Below are 22,141 nucleotides of genomic sequence, written 5' to 3'. Positions count from 1 at the left end.
CACTGTTGGGGGGGGGGGCTGGGGAGGCAGTTTGTCCACTCTTCCAGCCATATGCTGGACAGCCCATCTCTCAGAGAGCCTGGTGCTGGCCCGGCCCAGGTGCCGCACCAAACTCCTTATGTCCAGTGCCTTTATTTTCAGCGCCAACACCCTCGCTGCCCCAATTCCAGCCAGAAACAACATCCATGTTCACGAAGAACTGGAAGGTGATGACAACGACCCGGGAGCCAGTGACCGGAGGTCAGGAGTCCCGGGGGCCCACTTGGGGTTCTGCAGGTTACCACAGAGTGTTCTGCAGAGTGTAATGATGTCACAGCACGTGGCTATTGTAAGGCACAGATATGACGTCCTTTTGTCTCTCTGGGCCATTAAAGGGGTGTCTGGTGCCTGTGGGAGCCGGCAGTAGTCACCTTAGATGAGAGAGGCCAGAGATTAGCGCTCCCGAATGCAGGCGGTCATAGAAATACCCAGAAATGACCTGAAGGACACTAAGGGATTAGGGAGGACAATTAAGTTTCTTTTTTACTCTCTCTAAAAAAGGAGAAGTGAAATGATATTATTGTCCTTTCATCCCTCAGAATGACACCTAGTGTCCAGGCTGTGAGCTATCAGATTTTTTAAATTTACAATCTGGTGGGATGGGATGGGGAGGGGGGGCGCATATCAGGTTCAATTTAATTCAGGTAAAAACAGCGTTTGCCTTTTAAGAGGGTTATGAATTTTTTTTTCCATGGCAATGAATCCCCTGGAAGGCCCTGTCTCCTAGGAGATAAAGCGCCCACCGCCACTGTCCCGACACCGGACAGAGCCCTGGGCCGCCTCTCCCATCGCCCCGCCGGACTGGGCTGCAGCACGAACCGGGCGCTGACCTGGTCTTGGGTCTCCCTGGGTTGGAGGGTCTTGGCGCCCCCTCCCTCAGCTCTCACCCTCTGGCCCCGCAGGGCGGACCGGAGGTAGCCGGAGTCAAAGCCCTCGCCTCTCCGCAGGGGCTGGGGCCGAGACCGGAGCCGGGACCGAGACATGGACCAAGACCGGAACCGCGACCGGGACCGGGGCTGGGATCGCGGCCGGGATCGTGGCCGGACTTCTGGTCGTGGGGGCTGCTGTCGGGGCCGTGGGCTACTTCCTGGTCAGGACAAAGAGCAGAAGGTGATCACGACCCCCCGTTTCCTCCTCGCCACCCCCTCGTCTGCGGGCGATCCCGTCTCCGGAGGTGCGGGACAGGGAGTCTGGCCAGCCTCGGGGACCTCTCCTTCGGCTCCCTCCCAGCCCCGCGTCTGCGGTGCGTTTTCGTCCCACAGTTTTGAGAACCTCCCGATGCGGCTACATCTTCCCCAGTGCCCCTGTCTGCGTCCCAGGGTCATGTGGTTTAGGAGAGGAGAGTCCAAGGCTGGAGGAGGAAGAAGAAGAAGAAGAGGAGAAGAATCGTCAGGCCTCGATGGTACTCAACGGGGACACCAAGAGGGGCTTAGCGGTGGAGGTTGGGGGCTGGGGGCGAGTGTGTGTGTGAGGGGGGTCCCCACATTCCCCGGTCCGGAAGGCGGTGTGAGCGTGGTTCATATCTGCTTTCTCTCCCCAGGGGAAGGAGTCTCTGTCTATGCCAACATCCCCGAGCTGCTGGGAGATGCCCCGTCTGCTCAGGTGCCAGTGTATCCTGCAGCCCCACCCCGGGCCCCGAGCCTGGACCCCTGGTTCCTCCCGCTCCGGCCCTGCAGACCCTGGCCTGATGGTTGGGTGGGAGTACGGGGGACCTGGCCGAGGAGCCCGATGGTGTCGGGCGAGATCTGAGCAGAGGCTAGGGCAGCGAGGGTGCCTGTGGCCTAGGGTGCCAATTCCGGCCCTGGTGGGGGGCGGGGGGCTCGACTGAAGGTGCGGGCAGTGGGGGACAGAACCCCAGGACCATCAGACCCCTTCCTCAGCGGGATGTGGTCGGAGGCGCCGGGCATCTCGGGCTGGGGGTGAGGGACGCTGAGGACCCCTTGTTTTCCGCAGGCTCCGGAGCTCTCCAACTCGTTCCTGAATCCGTCGGAAAACCTCTACGAGGTGCGGCCCAGCCCCCAAGGCGGACCCCGGCCCATAGCCCCTCTTGGCTCTGGGTCCCTGCCTGCCAGTGGGATGGGGTGTGAGGTGTTGGGGGGGTGTGAGTGAGTTATCACCAGCCCCGCGGCCCTTCCTGGCTCAGGGTCCCCGCCTGTGGGTGTGATTGGTGTGAGGTGTGACAAGAGGGTGTGGGGTATGAGAATGGGGTGTGAGTGTGTATGTGTGTGTTAGGCGGCGGGTGTGTCACAGGCTACTCCATCAGGTGCTGGCTCGGGATGAAGGGGCTTCCGACCCAACCTTCTCCTCCCCCCGCCCCCCGGCCCTCAGCACCAGAATCAGGTGCTCTCGGGTTGCCAATTCAAACTCGGAATGTGGCACCAGATCCCGGGACGGGGTGGTAGTGATCACTGGTCCGAGCTCGCATGCATCGGAGATGGGAAGAGGCCGCCGGATGGGGGAGGGTAGTTCGGACCCCGAGGGAGCAGCTTCGCGGCCGGATTGCAGGAAGGTGTGGGGGATGAGTCTCCGAGGTCACGGGAACGGAAGAAGTGCGGGCCGGGATGTCCAGACGGCTGAACGACGACGGTTCACTCCTCCTTGAGCTCAGAGCCTGGGACCCCCGTCCCCCGGAGGGAGGGGGAGACCAGACCTTCATGGGGCTGGGAGGGACTGAGAAGCCGGACGAGGCGGGGCTGCTGTCTGCACCCCAGGGCCTGGCGTCTGCAACCCCTACGGGGGTCTGGGTCCCTGTCAGAAGCAGTCCCCCACCCCCATCCCCGAAGACCAGAGCAGAACTAGTTGCCTAGGCTCATCACTGCCCCAACGTCACCGGGGCAACACCCTCACCCCTCCCCAGAACAGGCTTAGCCCTGAAGGTCAAATGGATCGGGCCCTAGGGCCCACATGGGAGAGTCTCCAGGAGGCCAAGAACCGTCCACCCCCAGGAGGGGTGCGAGGGGCCGGTCAGCAGGGAATTCCCCAGGCTGGGGTCTGTGCGACGCACAAGGAGACTGACAGCATCTTCTCTGCCCCAGGCTCTGCAGCTCGGGACGTTGGAGGTCTATGACAACTTACTTATCTTTGCAGCCAAAGACGAGACCAGCGCAGAGACAGCGAGCGGCCCAGAGGTTTCGGCCCTCGCTGGGTCCCTCGAAGATGGGGATGTGGAAGGTGTTGCCTAGGCAAACCCCTGGACCAGTGTGAGATACGGGAGATTTCTTGGGACTCAGTCTGACCCCAAAGTTTCCACCACTATCTCTGCATGGGACCCTTCAAGAATGAGCCACAAACCCCCACGGAGGAAACATCCCCACACCCACCTGCTGACCCCCTCGACCTCAGGCCACTCTCCCCCAGCACCCCCAAAAATGCTTCCCGGGGATACGCCCGGTACGGCACAAACTCTCGACAGCCACAGATGCAAGGGACCCTATCCCAGGGCATTCTGGACACAAGCGTCCAGCCGTTCCCGCTACAACGCAATAGCTATAGGTCTGCCAATCCCCATGTTAATGATGAGCTTGATTACAGGCTTCCTATGGGTCAAAGCAATGTGCTTAGTGCTGTGACAGGTACAGTTCATCAGATCAGATTTCGTCCCTGTTCCACACAGGGCTCACAATCTAAGCGGTGGAGGGAGCAGGTCTCTTCCTCATTTTGTAGATGAAGAAACAGAGGCTAAGTGAGTTGCCCAAGATCACACATTAAGTCAGTGGCTGAACTAAGATTAGCACATAGGACTCATGCCCTTCCCGTGATCTTGCAGATGGTATTGAACTATCCCATTATGTCACCCAGTGTTTCAGGGGGAAAGAAGGGTTGGTGGGGAAGAAGGTTGGAAAATGATGGGGCTAGAACATGACCTGTCACACCGGGTGAAATTCAACAAGTGTGACCATGAGAAAAAGAGCTTCCTGAAGCTTGTTCCAGGGTCTGAAAATTAGACACGTTCTGGGTTCCTCGGCACTGCACTAGGAATCAATTTGTAGCATCTTCAAGTTCAGTTTCCAGAAAACTGTGGTGACAAAGATGCAATCAGTTCCCTGTGCAATGTCGATGACCCACTGATGACCTGTTGCTAAGCGATCCTGTGATCATTCTTTAAACAGCATACCTGCAAAGTCCTATCCTATTATAACCAATTCATGGCTGTACTGACAAGATCCCCTTTGGCAGGAGTGTCTGTACCCAATCAAACGGGCAAATAGCAAATCCTGGAACCATACATAAGCTTTCCCTTGGGATTTATGCTTTTCTGTCTTGAACAAGGGATTGTGTATCCCCTGCAGGGAGCAGAAGCCTGGGCTAGGGGCTAGGGGACAGACAGAAGAAGGTTAAGGGGGAATTTCCCACCTTTACTGAACTCACGCTCCACTGGAGAAATTAAACCCACATAGCTGCAAGAAACTAAAAGCATGAACAAGGTGTTTCAGAATGATCCAAACTGGAAACGTAATGGCAGTGATCCTAGAAAGTGCCCAAATGATGCCCCCATGCCCTGCTCTAAGTCCCCGGTTCTGGCCAGTGACCTACCTTCCTTTCTACTTCAATTGTCCTTTGATCTGGTTCTCATCCTGAACCCAGCAGCTTCTCTCCCAGCCCCATTGTCCTCTGGGAGCCACCTCCCAGCTGCCCATGATACTCAGTCCTGCTCTTCTCTGCTGACCTGGGATTCCGGACAGAGCCCTGGGAGCCAGGAGCCTGGACTAACTGGAAAGGAATCGTCCTTACTGGAGTTGTCTCCAGCCCCACTCCCCTGCTCCTCAGCTCCTGGGGACTTTTCCTTGTGCCCCAGCAGTCTTAGAAAATAAATAATAATGATAATTGGGGTATTTTGTTAATTGCTTACTGTGTGCCAAGCACTGTACTAAGTGCTATGGTGAATACAAGATAATCAGGTCCCACATGGAGATCATCTCTCTCGGTGTCGCACCTGGAGAGTTTCCAGTACTATACCAGTCTCTACTTCGGGAGGGAGAGTCAAGCAGAGGCCTATCCATTCCATTCCTAGCTTGAGCTGTGGCTAGTGAGTGGAAGGCCATCTGTTACAAGTCAAAGCTCACCTGTGCTGGGCAGCAGCGGCATGGGAGAGAATCAAGGGCAGAGGCCCAAGTTGACTGCACGGAAGGAGGCGGTGATAAACCACTTCTGTACTTTTACCAAGGAAACTCTTTGGATCTACTACCAGAACGATTGCTGATGGATGGAGGTGGGGCGTTCCGGGAGAGATGTGTCCATGGCATCTGTAGGGGTCTGAGATGACTTGGCAGAGTAAGACATGGAGATCACAGTCTAAGTAGGACTGAGGACGGGTATCAAAAACCCAGCTTGTAAACGAGGGATCTGAGGCACCAAGAAGTTTAGTGACTTGCCCAAGGTCACATAGCAGACAAGATGCAGAGCAGAGCAGCAGATCCTCTGGCTCCCAGGCCTATGCCTAATCCACTAGCCAGGTTGCTTCCCTGAGTGGAATATGATAGAGTCTGAGGGGTAATTTCCAACTTCGGTCACGGGGCAGCACCTCTCCCCAAGCTCCCTCTATGTCCCTTGGGACCCCCTCAGGCTTCCTCCCTGCTGTCCTCCTCAGTGGATTTAAAGTTCATTCATTCTTTCAATCATATTTATCGAGCACTTACTGTGTGTAAAGCACTGAACTAAGCGCTTGGGAGAGTACAATATAGTATAACAATAAAGAGACATATTCTCTGCCCACAACGAGTTTACAGTCTAGAGATGAGCTATGTCCGAGGCCTGAGGATTCTGTCCGGCAGATTCAACCACCCTCTGTCACCCCAGAGTCCCGGGTGTGTGCTCGCATTGCACTGAAGCAGGAGAGGTGGTGAGAAGAACTTGAAATAATGGATTGATAACGTCATTTATTATGTGCTCGCTGTGAGCTAAGAGCTGGGTATGGACACGACAGAATGATTCAGATTGCGTAGCTGAGTCCAGCATCCCTGACCACACCACCCACCCTGGCCGGGCCTGCTGTTCCTTCTCCTTCAGGTTCAGGCCCCCCATCAGCACTGACCCAGAGAGGGAGAGCCAAGTCCCCAGTCCAGGGCAGGTCCATTTTATAGGCCCCCCGGGGACTGTGGGATTGGACCTGGAGATGGGGAGTCAGTACCTGCCCTGGGGTGACCTGGCAGATCCTGGGCCTGACCAGGAGGGACAGAGGAACAGGGCAAGCCCAGCAGGGTGTCCACCTCAGCCAGTGGCAGGAATGGCACTGGGGTCAGAGAGATCTTCCCATCTGGACAGAGACACTGGGGGGAAGGATCAGGGCTCCCCCTTCCCCTCTGACCAAGCCCCCAGTAGCCAATGACACCTGATGCTCCCCCCATGAGGTCACCAGGTCACTCTGGGACACTCTCTGACCCCTAATCTGAGGTTCCCAGGGGACACCAGGCATTGATGAATCACCTGACCATCTTTCCATAGAGTAGGTCGGCCTGGCCCTTAGGCAACGGTGGCTCCCAGAGTTCCCATGGCCACTGGCCTCTGGCATCCATGTCCCTGGTTGGCCGGGCCTTGTCCTGAGCAGGGCTGCCCCCAGGAAGAGGGGGAGGGGAGGACCAGGCGGGGCCCCTCCCTGCCTAGGCTGATGGTTTCATCTTGTAGTAGGTGTTCATGTCTCTAGGACACCAGTTCTGGGAACAAGAAACCAGGTCAGGGTCTCGTGGGTCCCGTGGGTCCTGTGGTTGAGCCCGTCTTGGGGCTGCAGAGAGTGAGGACCCAACACCCATCCTTGGAATCCTGTCCCCACCAAATCTGGGAAACACCACTGTATGAATGATGGAGGGGCTCCAGGGAACCAACTGCTCTGGACTCATTCTGACCTCTGACCCCAGAACTCACTTTGTAGACCAGGCTGCACTCTGTGGGAGTCTCCAGCGACGAGGCACTCAGAGACCTTCTCTGTGCCGATGGGGCTCGTTCAATGGGATGGAGGTTTATGTAGAAAACTTCACTCTTTGCTGGAGGGACACAAGCCACAGGAACTGGTTCAGTTCCACTGCCATGGGCAAGTCCAGAGGAAGGGGCCCCCACATAAGGGTCAGTGGGGAAGGGGACAGGGACCCCCCCCCTTCTCACAGAGGGCAGAGAGTTTGGGCCCAGCGAGGGTGTTCGGGGATGATGTAGAGCACAGTGATGGGGGGAAGAGGGTGGCATTTGGGACTCTTCCCCTCGGGGCTGGGAAGCTTGCCCTTTTTGGGGGATTCCCCCTCCCACAAAGGCAGACACCCAGGTAGGGCCCAGGGTAGGGGTCCGTCAGCGGTTTTACTCACAGGGGTTGGGAGCTGGGAGACTCCCTCCTCCCAGGCCAGTCTCTCCTGTGAGCTCCCCCATTTGCCTGACACACAACAACCTGACTTGTCCTGTGCTGTCTCACCCCCACCCCTCCTTGACCTCCCACCCCTCAGTACCCTGGCCCAGGACCCAGAAAGGGTGGGATCCAGGCAGCCCGGCTCCCGGCCCTCAACCCCCAGTGCCTCCTGCAGGAGAGTTGACAGAGGAGGGGCCTGGCACATGTCTGCCCATTGCCCCGGTCACTGAGAGGACGTCACCATTACCTTCGGCCCTTCTTGGCGACCAGGAAATAGCCCAGCGCCACCATCAGCAACCCACCAGCCACGGCTCCGACGGTGATGCCAGCAATGGCCCCTCCAGAGAGTGAAGGATTGGAGACCGTCAGGGTGGGAGCTGCAACTGGGCAGGAGACAGGACAGGCAGGGGTTGGTGAGTCTGGCCGGAGTTTGGGGCTCCCCTGATCTGCCCCCCCCCCCAAGCAGCAGACCCCAGATTTTCTCACCCCTGGGACTCTTAGCTTCCACTGATCCTGGGGCTGGACTTCACTTTCCGCTGCACAAACCCTCCCCATCTTGATGGACTCCCCCTGGGGGAGCAGCTCCAGTCTCAAGCCCCTTCCATGGAAATGTGACCCGAGAGAGTGATATGATAATAATAATAATAATAATAATATTTGTTTAGCACTTTCTATATGCCAAGCACTGTTCTAAGCACTAGAATAGGTGCTCAAGAGAAGCAGCGTGGCTCAGTGGAAAGAGCCCGGGCTTGGGAGTCAGAGATCATGGGTTCGAATCCCAGCCCCGCCACTTGCCAGCTGTGTGACTTGGGGCAAGTCACTTCACTTCTCTGTGACTCAGTTACCTCATCTGTAAAATGGGGATTAAAACTGTGAGCCCCACGTGGGACAACCTGATCACCTTGTATCCCCCAGTGCTTAGAACAGTGCTTTGCACATAATAAGCACTTAACAAATACCACCATAATAATACAGGTAGTCAGGTTGGACACAATTCCTGTCCAACGAGGGGCTCATAGTCTTAATCCCCATTTTACAGATGATGTAACTGAGGCATAGAAGAAGTGAAGTAACTTCCCCAAGGTCACAAAGCAGACAAGTCGGGAAGCTGGGATTCAAACCCAAGTCTTCTGACTCCCAGACCCTTGTTCTTTTCACTAGGCCATGCTGCTTCCCTTGATCTGTGGGGGGGTCCCAGGGGGCTAGCTCAGAGGGCCTCAGAGAGGCCCGGGAGTCAGCTTGGGACAGCCCGCAGCACTCACCAGCCACGCCCAGGAAGACGGATGCTGAGGCGGCTCCCTGGGTCCGGTGGTTGTGAGCCAGGCACGTGTAGTTGCCCTGGTGTTGCCAGGACATGTGGAGGATGGTGTGACAGTTCTCGAGACTTCCCAGGCTGGTGCCATTGACAAACCAGCGGTATTGAGCGGCTGGGAGGGATGGAGCATGGCACCAAATGGTCACTGTGGACTCGAGTTTGGCCTCGATGGGTTGGGGCTGGTTGAGGATCACCACACTGTCAGGGCCATCTGTGGGGAGGGAAGAGGAGAGACCGGGCTCAGGCTCAGCCCAGTGAAGAGGAGTGAGGAGCAGGAGTTGCTCTTGGTCCCAGTCAGGGAGACATATCATTCATGGCCACTTTCTCACTCCTAACTATAGTACACTCCTCCACTTATGCCTCCTGTCTCCCTGTAAGACTGTTTGCTCCTCAACGGCAGGGGACATGTGTGTTGCTGTCTTCAGGATGCCCTAGTGGAAATAGCACAGGTCTGGGAGTCAGAGGACACTTGTGTGTTGTGTGTCCTGGGGCAAATCCCTTGACTTCTCTGTGACTCTGTCACTTCATCAGTAAAATGGGGATTAAGACTCTGAGCTCCATTAAGATTATGAGCTTCACGAAGGACACGGACTGTGTCCAACCTGATTAGCTTGTATCTACACATAGTGAGCACATAGTGAGCATTTAACATACACTATTCAAAAAAAGCAGCTCACAGTCTGGATCTACAGTCTACAGGCTGAATGACAAGAAAGCCCTGTCCCTGGGAGAGGCTGGGGGCTGTGACTGGGCAGATCTGGCTGTGCTGACATCACCGGGCCAAGGTCAGTGTCCTCGGGGAGGCCCACATCGGTATCGGCCTCTGACTCCTTGCCCCGGTGGAGGCGGACAACCTGTCGGCTGCGTCCTGGTTTGGGGCAGCCCTCCAAGAGGAAAAATGAAAGGTGAAAAGGTTAACAGTGGAATCTCTCAGGTTTTTGGGGCTTTCCAGGCTTGGAAACTTCCTCTCTTTCTGGACTCAAAGGAGTTGTTGTATTGTACTCTCTCAAGCGCTTAGAACAGTGCTCCGCACACACTAGGTTCTCAATAAATATGATTGAATGAATGAATGAGATTCATGCCTGAGTTCAGCGGGTATCTCTCTCCCCTGGTGACAGTGCCAAAGGGCCACCAAGCCCTGGATATGCCAGGCCTCCCGTGGGCTCTGTCCTGCTCTACGGTTATTCCTGTGGGCACCTCTGAGCTGACCCCATTGCATCTCTTCACCAACAATCTAGTCAGCCTCTCCTCATTTCCCAGACAAAAGGCTTGTTGACTGACAGAACTGAGCTGGGGCCTGTGTCCCACCTGCTTCTCTGCTCCATGGCCACCAAAGGTCCCCTTCGCAGCCCCACAGCACTTATGTATATATCCGTAATTTTATTTATTTGTGTTGATGTCTGTCTCCCCCTGTCTAGACTGTGATCTTGTTGTGGGCAGAGAATGTCACTGTTTATTTTTGTATTGTACTTTCCCAAGATTTTAGTACATTGCTCTGCACACAGTAAGTGCTTAATAAATACAATTGAATGAATGAATGAATGAATGAATATAGCATACTCTGTTCCAGGTATTGTACTAAGTGCTGGAGTAGATACAAGCTAAATAGTTTGGGCACAGTCCATGTCCCCACTGTAGGGGAGAGTACAAAATAACCAAGTTGGTTGACCCAAACAATCATTAGTTGGATTCATCAGTTGTATTTATTGAGCACTTTCTGGGTGCAGACCATTTTCCCTGACCAGAAGGAGATGTGAGAGACCCCTAGTACTGGAGCTGGTGAGTTAGAGCCCAGCACCCCACCAGTGTGGAGAGCTGCCTGAGCTCCTTTCAGATTCCCCAGATATGTCCAGTGGTTCAGGACTTCCCATGGGGTAAAAAGGAAAAGAAACTGGGAGAGGGATCAAACAGGGACCAGGCATGACTTACAGCTGACAGACAGGGTCAGGAGGTTGCTCCGCTGGGCATTGACCATATCACGGGCTTCGCACTGGTAGGTGCCGGTGTCTCCACGGGTGATGTTGTGCACAATGAGAGTCCTGTTGCTAGAGCACAATTCCAGCCTGTCGCTGGCTGTCAGGGCCGTGTTGTTCACAAACCAAAACACGCTTTCATTTGGATCCCCGGGAAGGCACCAAAAAGTCACCGAGTCCTGGTGCTCCAAGGCATCAGAGTCGGAGGCCATGAGGCTGGGCTGAGACACCCGCGCTATTTGGGGACGGAGGGCATTAGTGGGCAAGGCCTGGTTGGTCACTCCTGGTCCCAGCCCCTGACCTCTCAGTCCCTCAGGAACCCTCTGACCCCCCATCATCAACTCAAGGAAAAGTCAGACCCGGGAGAAGTCAGACCCAGGGAACACCTCCCCTCTCCCCCAACTCTGCAGGACAGGTGAGAGCAAGGCCCAGTGCAAGGATTCACTTTGGAGATCTGAAGAGCATAAGCTGGGGAGAAACAGGTGAAGAAAAGGAACATGCAAGAAAGAGAGGGCTGGTGAGAAGCCTTGAAACCAAAGGTAAGGAGTTTTACCAACTCCTTTCAACTCACTCAGTCTAGACCTGTGTCCCTGAGCGGTCCTGGAAATTCTGGTCTGGATATTGCCTTCCTGGCTTCCTCCTGCTGTTCCCGAAATTAAAAAGGGAGGATCTAGTGTCAGATGTCATCATCCAAACTCTCTTAGGTACGTATCTTTAAACTCCACTTCTTCATTTGGACGGGTCTACCATTTGCATAAGTGGTGTTGGAACCACCACCACCAATTGATCATATTTATTGAATACTGTACAGAATGCTTGGGAGAGTACAATATAACAGAGTTGGGAGACATGCTGATGAGTGGGAAAATGTGTCATCTAATTATTCATCTTTTCATTTATTTTACATTTGCTATCACCAATTTTATATATGTACAAACCGGTCATGTCCTATCCAGACAATCACACATTGTGAAGAGAAAGTTTTCCACTTCCTCATAGTGCTCTATTCATATCAAGTAATGAAAACACAATAACTGCAGATCTAACTAAAATCTGTGTATGCCTCTCTCCGCCCCCCCCCCCCCCCCGCCCCCCGGCCCACTGGATAGTAAACTTTATGAAATCAGAGACCACTTCTCAACGTACAGACCGGGACATCTCAGAGGCGACACAGACAGCAAGTCCCAAGGCTCCTAGGCAGAAGGGAAATAACCCAGAAAATATGATCAGTCTCCTGGTACATTAGGAGAAATAACACTTACCATAAACTTGTAACTTCACCCGGTCTGAAGTAAAAGTAAAATTCTTAAATATGATGTCTACGGAGTAGGGACCGGTATCGCTGACTGTCACTCTGGTGATGAGCAGGGAGCCACTGGGTTGCACAGACTCTCTGCCCGTATGTGCTTTTCCAAGGGTCTGATTGGGTGGGGTTGTTAGGTATTTACAGATGAGGTTTTCTTCCACACTTGTCCCTCGGTACCAGTTATAGACCCCGACTTGGTCTGGGTCTTCCCGGGCGGTCAGAGTGACGTTGTCCCCGGCTACAGCCACGGCTGATCGGACGGTGAGAGGCTCGGCGGGCCGGACCCCGGCGGTGAGGATGGAGGCTGTGCGCAGAGCAGAGGGGAACGCTCAGCACAGGGTCATCCACCCGCCCCCGCGGGGCAGTGATGGGGCTGGAGCGGAGACTGTCCAGGGTGGCCCCGGGGGGTCCGGGCTGGGGGACCCCAACGAGCGACAGCCTGGGGCCCGGGGTTGGGCTGGCAAGTTCGCCCCCCGCCAAGGATCCCGGGGCGGAGCCCCAGGCTGGGGAAACGCTTGGGGAGCGGTCAGGACCCCCGGGAAGGAGCCCCCGGCCCGGCCCGCGGCCAGCAGCCCGCTGCCCGCCCCTCTTTCCCTCGCACCTGCCAGGAGGAGCGGGGCCCAGGAGCGCGCCGCCCGGCCGGGAGGGGCCCGGCTGCCCCGGGGAAAGGCCATGAGGCTCCCGCGCCCGGAGCCCGGAGGGGATCGCCGCCTGCCGCTCCGACCCGCCTCCCGCCTCTCCTCTCCTCTGCACTCCCGGAGCCCTGCCACCCTCTCCGCAGGAACCAGACTTTTGCTGCTGGAATCAGAGGGCAGGGGCTTCGCATCGGACCCTCCTCCTCCCCCTCCCCCTCCCCTTCGGGCGAGGGCTGGGGTTTACCGTCCGTCCCCTCCCACACCTCTCGTCCCTCCCACTGCCCCGAAGTGAGAAGTTTCAGCTTCCCGGGCGCTGGAAACGCCCCCTCCCCCAAAGGAGCGGATCCCCGGAAAGGAGAGGGCCCCGCAGGGAAGGGGGCGAGGGCGACGCTTTCTCGGGGCTTGAGGGTCTTCCGAATCCAGGGTGGTGGGAGGAGCCAGTGTAGACCTCCTCCTACCTGCAGAGGCAACGAGCAGGTTGGTTTGAGTCTCTGGCAAACTGTAAATGGGGCAAGAGTTAGAGAGTTCTCCACTTTTCCCCCATTTCATCAGTTCACCAACCCATGTGAGTATTATTATTATTATTGTTGTATCTGTGAAGCAATTACTGTGTGGCAGGCACTCTTTCAAATGCTGGGGTAGATACAAGATCATCGGGTTGGACAGAGTCCATGTCCCACATGGGATTCACAGTCTTAATCCCCATTTTTACAGATGGGGAAACAGAGACAATGGAAGTGAAGTGACTTACCCAAGGTCATACAGCAGACAGATGGCGGAGCCGGGATTAGAACCCAGGTCCTTCTGACTCCTAGGCCCGTGCTTTTTCCATTCAGCCACGCTGCTTCTCGTTGCATGACCATCCCACAACACAGGTCGGTGGCGTCGGTGGGGACGGCTCAATGCAATCTATTATTTCTAGAAAAACTCATCTGCGTGTCCCACTGGTGTACACCGAAGTACTTATCACGCAGATGCACAAATTCATTCATTCATTCAAATGTATTTATTGAGCATTTACTGGGTGCAGAGCACCGTACTAAGCACCTGGGAGAGCGCAGAACAACAAAACGGACACATTCGGTGCCCACAACGACCTTACAGTCTGAATTCGAGTTCCAACTGCGTTCCGAACAGGGCATTCATCACTGGTCTGCCTCCAGAAAGCTCTCCTCCCCCTCCTCCATCATATCAGGGAACCAATTGGCTATGTAAAGATTCATTTGAATTTTCCAAAGAAACTTCACTTACGTGAAAGGTGAATTCTGACTTAAACGAGTTATCAATAATTAATTTATTAACTATAATTAATGATTATACTATATACCATACACCTTGCCAAGCATTTGGGTGGACACAAGATACTCTGCCAAGAGTTTGGATGGACAAAAGATAATCAGATTTGACACCATCTCTATCTCCCACAGAGCTCACAGTCCAAGAGGAAGAGAGAGCAGGTTTCTTATCCCCAATGTACAGATGAGGAAACTGAGGCCAGTGGAGCGTAAGTGATCTGCCCAGTGTCACACAGCAAACAAATGGCAGGGTCGGGACTAGAATCCGGGTTTTCTGGCTCTTTGTCCTAAACTCCTTCCAGTAGGTACTTTTCTGTGTCTCAGTTTCCTCATCTGTAAAATGGGGATTAAATACCTGTTCTCTTTTCTACTTAAACTATGGTTAGGAGTTTCTATTTAACATTTCTTAGTGGATAGAGTACAGGCTTGGGAGTTAGAAGGACCTGAGTTCTAATCTTCTGTCTGTCACTTGTCTCCTGTGTGACCTTGGACAAGTCACTTCACTTCTCTGGGCCTCAGTTACCCCATCTGTAAAGTGGGGGTTAAGTCTGTGAGCATCATGTGGGACATGGACTGTGTCCAACCTGATTAGCTCATATCTATCCCAGTGTTTAGTACAGTGCCCAGAACACAGTAACCGCTAAACAAATGCCCCTAAAAAGCAACAACAACAAAAAATACAATGCAACCGAATTGGTAGACAGGCTCCCTGCCCAGAAATGTTAGATTCAGTGTATTTCCTGGGGAGGCGGCCTTCGGCTTGATTCGGCCTCAGCAGAGTCTTCCTGTGGCCCAGGGACAGATCCCGGCTGCCCGTTCGGTTTGTGCTCCGCCCGAGGACAGAAGCCTCGGGGCTTTGATTGATTGATTCATTCATTCAGTAGTATTTATTGAGCGCTTACTATGTGCAGAGCGCTGTACTAAGCACTTGGAATATACAATTCAGCAACAGATAGAGACAATCCCTGCCCAGTGACGGGCTCACAGTCTAATTGGGGGAAACAGACGGACAAAAACAAGACAACGAAATCACGATAAATAGAATCAAGGGGATGGACAAAATAGAGTAATAAAAATATATACAAATGAGCACAGTGCTGAGGGGAGGGAAAAGGAGGGGGGAGGAGCAGAGGGAAAGGGGGCTTAGCTGAGGGGAAGTGAAGGGGGGAAGGGAGAGGGAGCAGAGGGAGGAGGGGGAGCAGAGATGGAGCAGAGGGAGCAGAGGGAAAAGGGGAAGCTCAGTCTGGGAAGGCCTCTTGGAGGAGGTGAGCTCTCAGTAGGGCTTTGAAGTGGGGAAAAGAGTTTGGTGGAGGTGAGGAGGGAGGGCATTCCAGGACGTGGGCCAGAAGTCGATTCTGAGTCATCTCTCTTTGGGGGGGTCGGGGGTCCTCAGGTGGTAGACCTGGCCTTGGGATCCCCCGCCCCACCCTCTTTCCCCTCAATTCAGATGATAAAGCTGGAGGAAAGCCTGGAGTTGCGTGGATCCGCCTATTCCCTGCTCTCCTCTAATATGCCCTCTGGGAACAGTCATCCTTTAATAGTAATTATCATACTACAGGAGAAGCAACAGGAGAAACAATGAGGGCTAGTGGACTAAGCAAGGGCCTAGGAGGCAGAGGACCTGGGTTCTAATCCCGGCTCTGCCACTTGTCTGCTGTGAATTTGGGCAAGTCACTTAGCTTCTCTGGGCCTCTGTTCCCTCATCCATAAAATGGGGTTTAAGACTGTGAACCCCATGTGGGCCATGGACTGTGTCTGATCTGATTTGCTTGTATCTACCTCAGTGCTTAGTACAGTGCTTGTCACAAAGGAAGCGCATAACAAACACCATTTTAAAAAAATCAATCGTATTTATTGAGCACTTACTATGTGCAGGGCATTGTACTAAAAGCTTGGGAGTTGGTTGACACATTCCCTGCCTTCAGTGAGTTTACGATGTTCACTATTTCCTAAACACTGTACTAAGCTTTGGCACTGACCCTTCACCAAATGGAGTTCACAGTTTAAGAAGGAAGAACAGGTATTCAATTCCCATTTTATGGATGAGGAAACTGAGAGACAGAGAAGTTAATAGACTTGTCCACAACTACATAGCAGGGAAATGGTGCAGCTGAGATTAGAACCCAGGGTCTCCGGCTCCCAGGCCTGTTCTCTTTCCACTGAGTGACATTGTTTCTCTCTTTGTTTCTCTGGCCTACTGGATAAAGCACCTGCCCGGAGGGCCAGAGGACCTGGGTTCTTCTCCCAGTTTTGATGCTTATTCCCTCTGAGTCAGGGCCCCTCTGAACGATGCAGCTGTGTGCCCTGTCCTGTGCCCGTGCTGTGACCGCTGCTCAGGCTGAGTCAGTAACTTGTTTTCCCCTGCCGAGAGAGGAACTCGATAAAATGAACCCAACGAGGGAGAGGGATGGGCTTGGAAGAGCAGCGGGTGGGGGAGGTTTTATCTTTTAAGAAGGATTAAATTCGACTTTTATGGCAATGATTCCCCTGGAATCTCTCCTGTCTCCTCAGAGAGAAATCCCCCACCGCCACTGTCCCTGGCACGGTACAGAGCCCTAGGCTGCGTCTCCCCTTGCCCCACCGGGCTGTGCTGCAGCACGGAACGGGGTGGTGACCGGGTCTTGGGTCCCCCGGCATTGGAGGGGCTTGGTGCCCCCTCTCAGAGCTCTCGCCCCCTCCCCCCTAAAGGCGATCTGGTGGCAACCAGACACATAAGGCCTCTCCTTTCCGCAGGGGCGGGGGCAGGGACCAGAGCTGGGCCCGAGATCGTGGCCGGACTCCCGGCCTTGGGGGCTGCCAGCGGGGCCGTGGGCTTCGTCCTGGCCAAGAGGACGAGCAGAAGGTGATGACCGACCCCGCCTGGTGGGGACGCGCTGGAGTCCCGGCCTCGGAGCCCCGCATCCCCCCTCCCCTGTCTGCAGGCGTTCCCGTCTCCGGGGGTGCGAGGCAGGGAGGGGCTGGCCAGACTCGGGGACCCCTCCTTCAGCTCCCTCCCAGCTCCCCGTCTGCGGTGCGTTTTTGTCCCCCAGCTCTGAGAACCCCCAGACCCTCCTGTCTTGGGCCCTAGGGGTAATTGTTGACCCCAAGGACACCTCCCCTGTCCCAGATCCCTGAGAAGGAGGAGGACGACGACGAGGAGGAGGAGGAAGAGAAGAGGAGAGTCGTCAGCCATCTATGGTGGTGAGCGGGGACATGGAGAGAGGTACAGCGGTGGGGATTGGCGGGGGAGGATTGGGGGGTGAAGGACAGGGGCGGGAGTTTGTGTGAAAGGTCTCCACGTGTGTGAGCATAGCTTCTGTCCGCCTTCTTTCTCCAGAGGAGGCGGCCACCGTCTACGCCAACATCCTTGGGAGCCTCCCCGTCTACTCAGAAACAAGAGTTTCCCGGAGCCCCGCCTAAGGACCCAGGCCTGGACCCCTGGTTATCATTAGTAATAATAATTATTATGGCATTTGTTAAGCGCTTACTATGCGCCAGGCACTGTTCATTCATTCATTCAATAGTATTTATTGAGCGCTTACTATGTGCAGAGCACTGTACTAAGCGCTTGGAATGTGCAATATGGCAACAGATAGAGGCAATCCCTGCCCCGTGACGGGTTCACAGTCTAATCGGGGGAGATAGACAGCAGAGCAAAACAGAACAAAACAAAAACAAGACAACATTATCTTGGATCTCCCGGCATTGGAGGGGCTTGATGCCCCCTCTCTCAGCTCTCGCCCCCTGCCCCCTTCAAGGGGATGTACACCTCATTAACAAAATAAATAGGGTAATAATTAATATCTACAAGTGAGCACAGTGCTGAGGGGAGGGAAAGGGGGAATGGGGAGGAGCAGAAGGTGGGGGGAGGGGAGGGGGAGCAGAGGGAAACGGTGCTCAGCTGAGGGGAGGGGAAGGTGGAAGAGAGAGGAGTAGAGGGTGGAGGGGGAGCAGAGGGAAAGAGGGGGCTCAGTCTGGAAAGGCCTCTTGGAGGAGGTGAGCTCACTCTTCTAAGCGCTGGGGGAGATACAAGGTGATCAGGTTGTCCCAGGTAGGGCTCACAGTCTTTATCCCCATTTTACAGATGAGGTAACTGAGGCACAGAGAAGTTAAGTGATTTGCCCAAAGTCTCACAGCTGATAAATGGCAGAACCAGGATTAGAATCCACGGCCTCTGGCTCCCAAGCCCGTGCCCTTTCCACTAAGCCAAGCTGCTTCTGACGCCGTTCTCCCAGCTCTGGCGCCCACCCGCCCAGTCCCGGCGGCCCCAGTCCTGGGGGTGGGGAAGGTGGAGGGCAGTGACAGGCGGGGTCTGGGGGGAGGCTATGGTCCCTAGGGTGACCGCGGCCGCGGGTGCCCAATTCCGGGCCCCTGGTGGCGGGGACGGGGTTCGGCAGAGCCCCAGGACCGGCAGACCCCTTCCTCAGCGGGTCGTGGTCGGGGATGCAGGGCATCTCGGCCTGGGGATGGGGGACACCGAGGACCTGTCGTTTCCCGCAGGCTCCGGATCTCTCCAGCTCAGTCCTGGATCCGTCGGAAAATCCCAACCAGTTGCGGCCCTGACCAGGGACAGAGATCCTCCCCCGCCTTACATCCCCTCCAGCGGCGGGGGACCGGACGGGATCAAGGCTGTTCACCGAATAGGGGAGGGGGGCGCGGCCAGCTGACATCGGCCCAGCAGCCCCTCTTGACTCTGGGTCCCCGCCTGCCAGTATGGGATGGGATCTGAGCTCCTTATCTTCCCTCCCAAGCCCTGTCCTCTTCCTGACTTCCCTGTCACTGAGGATGGTACGACCATCCTTCCCGTCTCTCAAGCCCACAACCTTGGTGTCATCCTTGACTCAGCTCTCTCATTCACCCCACACATCCAATCCGTCACCAAGGCCTGTCGGTCTCACCTTTACAATATCGCCGTGATCCGCTCTTTCCTCTCCATCCAAACGGCTATCATACTGGTACAGGCTCTCATAATATCCCGGCTGGATTACTGTGTCAGCCTTCTCTCTGATCTCTCTTCCTTCTGTCTCTCTGCGCTCCAGTCTATTCTTCACTGCGCTGCCCGGATCATCTTTCTGCAGAAACGCTCTGGGCATGTCACTCCCCTCCTTAATAACCTCCAGTGGTTGCCTATCAACCTCCGCACGAAACAAAAACTTCTCTCTCTAGGCTTCAAGGCTCTCCATCACCTTGCCCTTTCCTACCTCTCCTCCCTCCTCTCTTACTGCCCACCCCACACGCTCCACTCCTCTGCCGCTCACCTTCTCACTGTCCCCCGTTCTCGCCTGTCCCGCCGTCGACCCCTGGCCCACGTCCTTCCCCTGTCCTGGAATGCCCTCCCTCCTCACCTCCACCAAACTAACTCTCCTCCCCTCTTCAAGGGCCTACTGAGAGCTCACCTCCTCCAAGAGGCCTTCCCAGACTGAGCTTCCCCTTTTCCCTCTGCTCCCTCTGCTGCCTCTCTGCCCGCCCTTCACCTCCCCTCAGCTAAGCCTCCTTTCCCCCCTTTCCCTCTGTACCTCCTCCTCTCCCTTCCCCCCCACCCCAGCACTGTGCTCATTTGTATATATCTTTATTACCCTATTTATTTTGTTAATGAGGTGTACATCCCCTTGATTCTATTTATTGCTATTAGGTAGTCTTGTTTTTGTCCGTCTATCTCCCCCGACTAGACTGTGAGCCCGTCAATGGGCAGGGATTGTCTCTGTTGCCGAATTGTACATTCCAAGCGCTTAGTACAGTGCTCTGCACATAGTAAGCGCTGAATAAATACTATTGAATGAATGAACGAATGGGGTGTGAGGTGTGTGTTGTGTGGTGTGAGTGAGCTGTCACCAGCCCAGCAGCCTTTCCTGGCTAGTGCTACCCACCTGTGGGTGTGATTGGTGTGAGGTGTGAGAGGGTGCTGTGAGGTATAAGAAGTGAGTATGAGTATTTATGTGTGTGTCAAACGGCAGGTAGTGGTGTGACACAAGCTACTTGACTAGGTCCTGGCTCGAGCTGATGGCCCTCCCGACCCGACCCCTTCCCCCCTCCCCGCCACCGAGAGTGGGATGGGTCCAGATTGGCAGTCCGAACCCGGAATGTGGCACCACATCCCGGGACGGGATGGTAGTCCAGCAGGCCGGAGTGACCACCGGTCCGGGCTTGGCTGCACCGGAGATGGGAAAGGGCAGCCCGAGCCCGGGAACGTCTCCTCGAGCCCCAGAATTGTCCACCCCTAGGAGGGATGCGAGGTTCCGGTCAGCAAGAGATACCCAGGCTGGTGTCTGAGCCACGCACACGGAGCCTGACAGCTTCTTCTCTTCCCCAGGCCCTGAAGCTCGAGAGAGTGGTCGTCTATGACAATTTGCATGGCTAGTGGATAGAGCACTGGCCTGGTGATGGGTTGTAATCCTGGCTCTGCCTCTTTTCTGCTGTGTGATGTTGGCCAAATCACTTCACCTCTCTGGGTCTCAGTTACTTCATCTGTAAAATAGAGCTTGAAACTGTAAATCCCACCTGGGACAGGGACTGAGTCCAACCTGATTAGCTTGTATCCACACCAGCACTTAGAACAGTGTCTGGCACATAGTAAGCACTTAACAAATACCATAATCATTACTATTATTATCATTATTATTACAACTTGCCTGTCTTCCCAGCCGAAGCCCAAACCACTGACTACCTTGTATCTACCCCAGCTCTTAGGACAGTGCCTGGCACATAATAAGGCTTAACAAATACCATTAAAAAAAAGACAGGGATATGGGGATATTCCGTGGGACTCAGTCTGACCCCAAAGTTCCCACCGCTATCTCTGCATGGGGCACTTGAGGACTGAGCCACAAACCCCCACAGAGGAAACGCCCCCACCCCCACCTGCTGCCCCCTTCAACCTCAGGCCACTCTGACACATCCAGTACAACTTCTAGACAGCCACAGATCCAAAGGACCCTAAACCAAAGCATCCGGGGACACAAGTGTCCAGCTGTTCTCGCTGTAACAGGAATTTGTAGGTCTGCCAAATCCCCATGTTAATGATGAGCTTTATTATATGCTTCCTATGGGTCAAAGCACTGTGCTAAGTGCTATGAAAGATACAGATTATCAGATCAGACTCCACTCCCTGTTCCACACAGGGCTCACAATCTAAGAAGTGGAGAGAGCAGATCTCTTCCTCATTTTGCAGATGAAGAAACAGAGAATAATTTGAGTTGTCCAAGATCACACAATAAGACAGTGGCTGAACTGGGATTAGAGCCCAAGATTCCTGACTCCCCTTCCCGTGCTCTTTCATAAGGTATTGAACTATTCCGTTTTGCCACCCAGAGTTTCAGTGAGAAGAAGAGTTGGTGGGGAAGATGGTTGAAAATCAGCAGGGACAGAACATGGCTTCTGTCACACCAAATGAAATTCAAGGTGGTGTAGGAGGAAAAACATTTCCTAAAGCTGGTATTATGTCTGACAATTATGCAGACATATCCCAAGTTCTTCAGCTCTGCATTGGGAAACAATTTGCAAATCTTGAAGTTCAGTTTCCAGAAAACAGTGGTTACTAAGTTGAGATCCTTTCCCAGTGCAATGCTAATGACCCACTGATGGACCTGTAGCTAAGCGATCTTGTGATCATTCTTGAAGGCATCCAAAACAGCATTCCTGCAAAGGCTCATCTCATTATAACCAATTCATAGCTGTTGGGGAGAATACACCAGAAAGAAAAGGAACACAACCCCTGACCACAAGGAATAAACAAGGTCCCCTTTGGCAGGAGTGTCTCTATATCTGGTCAAACCGCCAAATAGCAAATCCTGGAACCACCCACAAGCTTTCCCCTGGGCTGTGAACTTCTTTTTCTTAAACTAGGGATTGTGGATCCCTTCCAGGAAGTAGAATTTTTTGGGCTAGGGGTTGGGGGATAGGCAGAAGAAGGCTAAGGTGCACTTGCCTGCCTCAGTGGAAAGAGCCCGAGCTTGATAGTCAGAGGTCATGGGTTCGAATCCCAGCTCTGCCACTTGTCAGCTGTGTGACTGTGGGCAAGTCACTTAACTTCTCTGGGTCTAAATTCCCTCATCTGTAAAATGGGGATTAACTGTGAGCCTCACGTGGGACAACTTGATTATCCTGTATCTACCTCAGTGCTTAGAACAGTGCTCTGCACATAGTAAGTGCTTAACAAATACCAGCATTATTATTCAAAGGCCTCGCACTCCAGTGGAGAAATCAAACCCACAGAGCCGCATGAAATTGCGTGGAATGATGAATGAGGTGTCTCAGAAGAATCCAGACTGGTTCA

General features: G+C 54.3%; 2 protein-coding genes, 1 long non-coding RNA gene and 1 other non-coding gene across 4 annotated transcripts in view; 3 read left to right on the top strand and 1 right to left on the bottom strand.

Annotated features, from left to right (window-relative positions):
* Positions 1-957, top strand: part of LOC100089723 (carcinoembryonic antigen-related cell adhesion molecule 1-like) — a 33,457-nt gene extending 32,500 nt beyond the window's left edge. Inside the window, exons 13-14 of the mRNA XM_039912180.1 lie at positions 75-240; positions 942-957. Of these exons, the coding sequence (XP_039768114.1) occupies positions 75-240; positions 942-957 (182 nt within the window). The remainder of the gene's footprint in view (positions 1-74; positions 241-941) is intronic.
* Positions 958-1,584: 627 nt separating this feature from the next.
* LOC114812298 lies at positions 1,585-3,666 on the top strand. Its single transcript, XR_003759956.2, has 3 exons — positions 1,585-1,641; positions 1,993-2,043; positions 3,127-3,666. It is a non-coding gene; the product is annotated as an uncharacterized LOC114812298 (long non-coding RNA).
* A 1,288-nt stretch (positions 3,667-4,954) lies between these two features.
* Positions 4,955-5,092, top strand: LOC114812694. Its single transcript, XR_003760345.1, has one exon. It is a non-coding gene; the product is annotated as a small nucleolar RNA SNORA7 (small nucleolar RNA).
* An 803-nt stretch (positions 5,093-5,895) lies between these two features.
* On the bottom strand, positions 5,896-12,634 carry LOC103167452 (carcinoembryonic antigen-related cell adhesion molecule 6). The gene is made up of 9 exons (XM_039912179.1): positions 12,562-12,634; positions 11,917-12,288; positions 11,226-11,297; positions 10,611-10,889; positions 8,629-8,892; positions 7,614-7,749; positions 7,329-7,393; positions 6,898-7,016; positions 5,896-6,689 (listed from the first exon to the last, which is right to left on the bottom strand). The coding sequence occupies exons 1-9, from the start codon at positions 12,632-12,634 to the stop codon at positions 6,636-6,638; spliced, it is 1,434 nt and encodes a 477-aa protein (XP_039768113.1). The 3' UTR covers positions 5,896-6,635.
* Between the last annotated feature and the right edge of the window lie 9,507 nt (positions 12,635-22,141).

This window comes from Ornithorhynchus anatinus, chromosome 5 (assembly GCF_004115215.2).
Source record: "Ornithorhynchus anatinus isolate Pmale09 chromosome 5, mOrnAna1.pri.v4, whole genome shotgun sequence".
NCBI classification, from domain to species: Eukaryota; Metazoa; Chordata; class Mammalia; order Monotremata; family Ornithorhynchidae; genus Ornithorhynchus; species Ornithorhynchus anatinus.
Note: the sequence above shows the minus strand (reverse complement) of the source record. Positions and strands in the feature narration are given on the sequence as shown.

What these genes read in the sequence shown, in the direction of transcription:
- LOC103167452 (XM_039912179.1), bottom strand. Translation starts at nt 12,634, where the DNA reads ATGGCCTTTCCCCGGGGCAGCCGGGCCCCTCCCGGCCGGGCGGCGCGC. An exon ending in GGTGAAGTTACAAGTTTATG is followed by an intron (nt 11,298 to 11,916) that starts GTAAGTGTTATT and finishes TTTCGGGAACAG; the next exon opens with CAGGAGGAAGCCAGGAAGGC. An exon ending in AGTGCAGCCTGGTCTACAAA is followed by an intron (nt 6,690 to 6,897) that starts GTGAGTTCTGGG and finishes TCTTGTTCCCAG; the next exon opens with AACTGGTGTCCTAGAGACAT.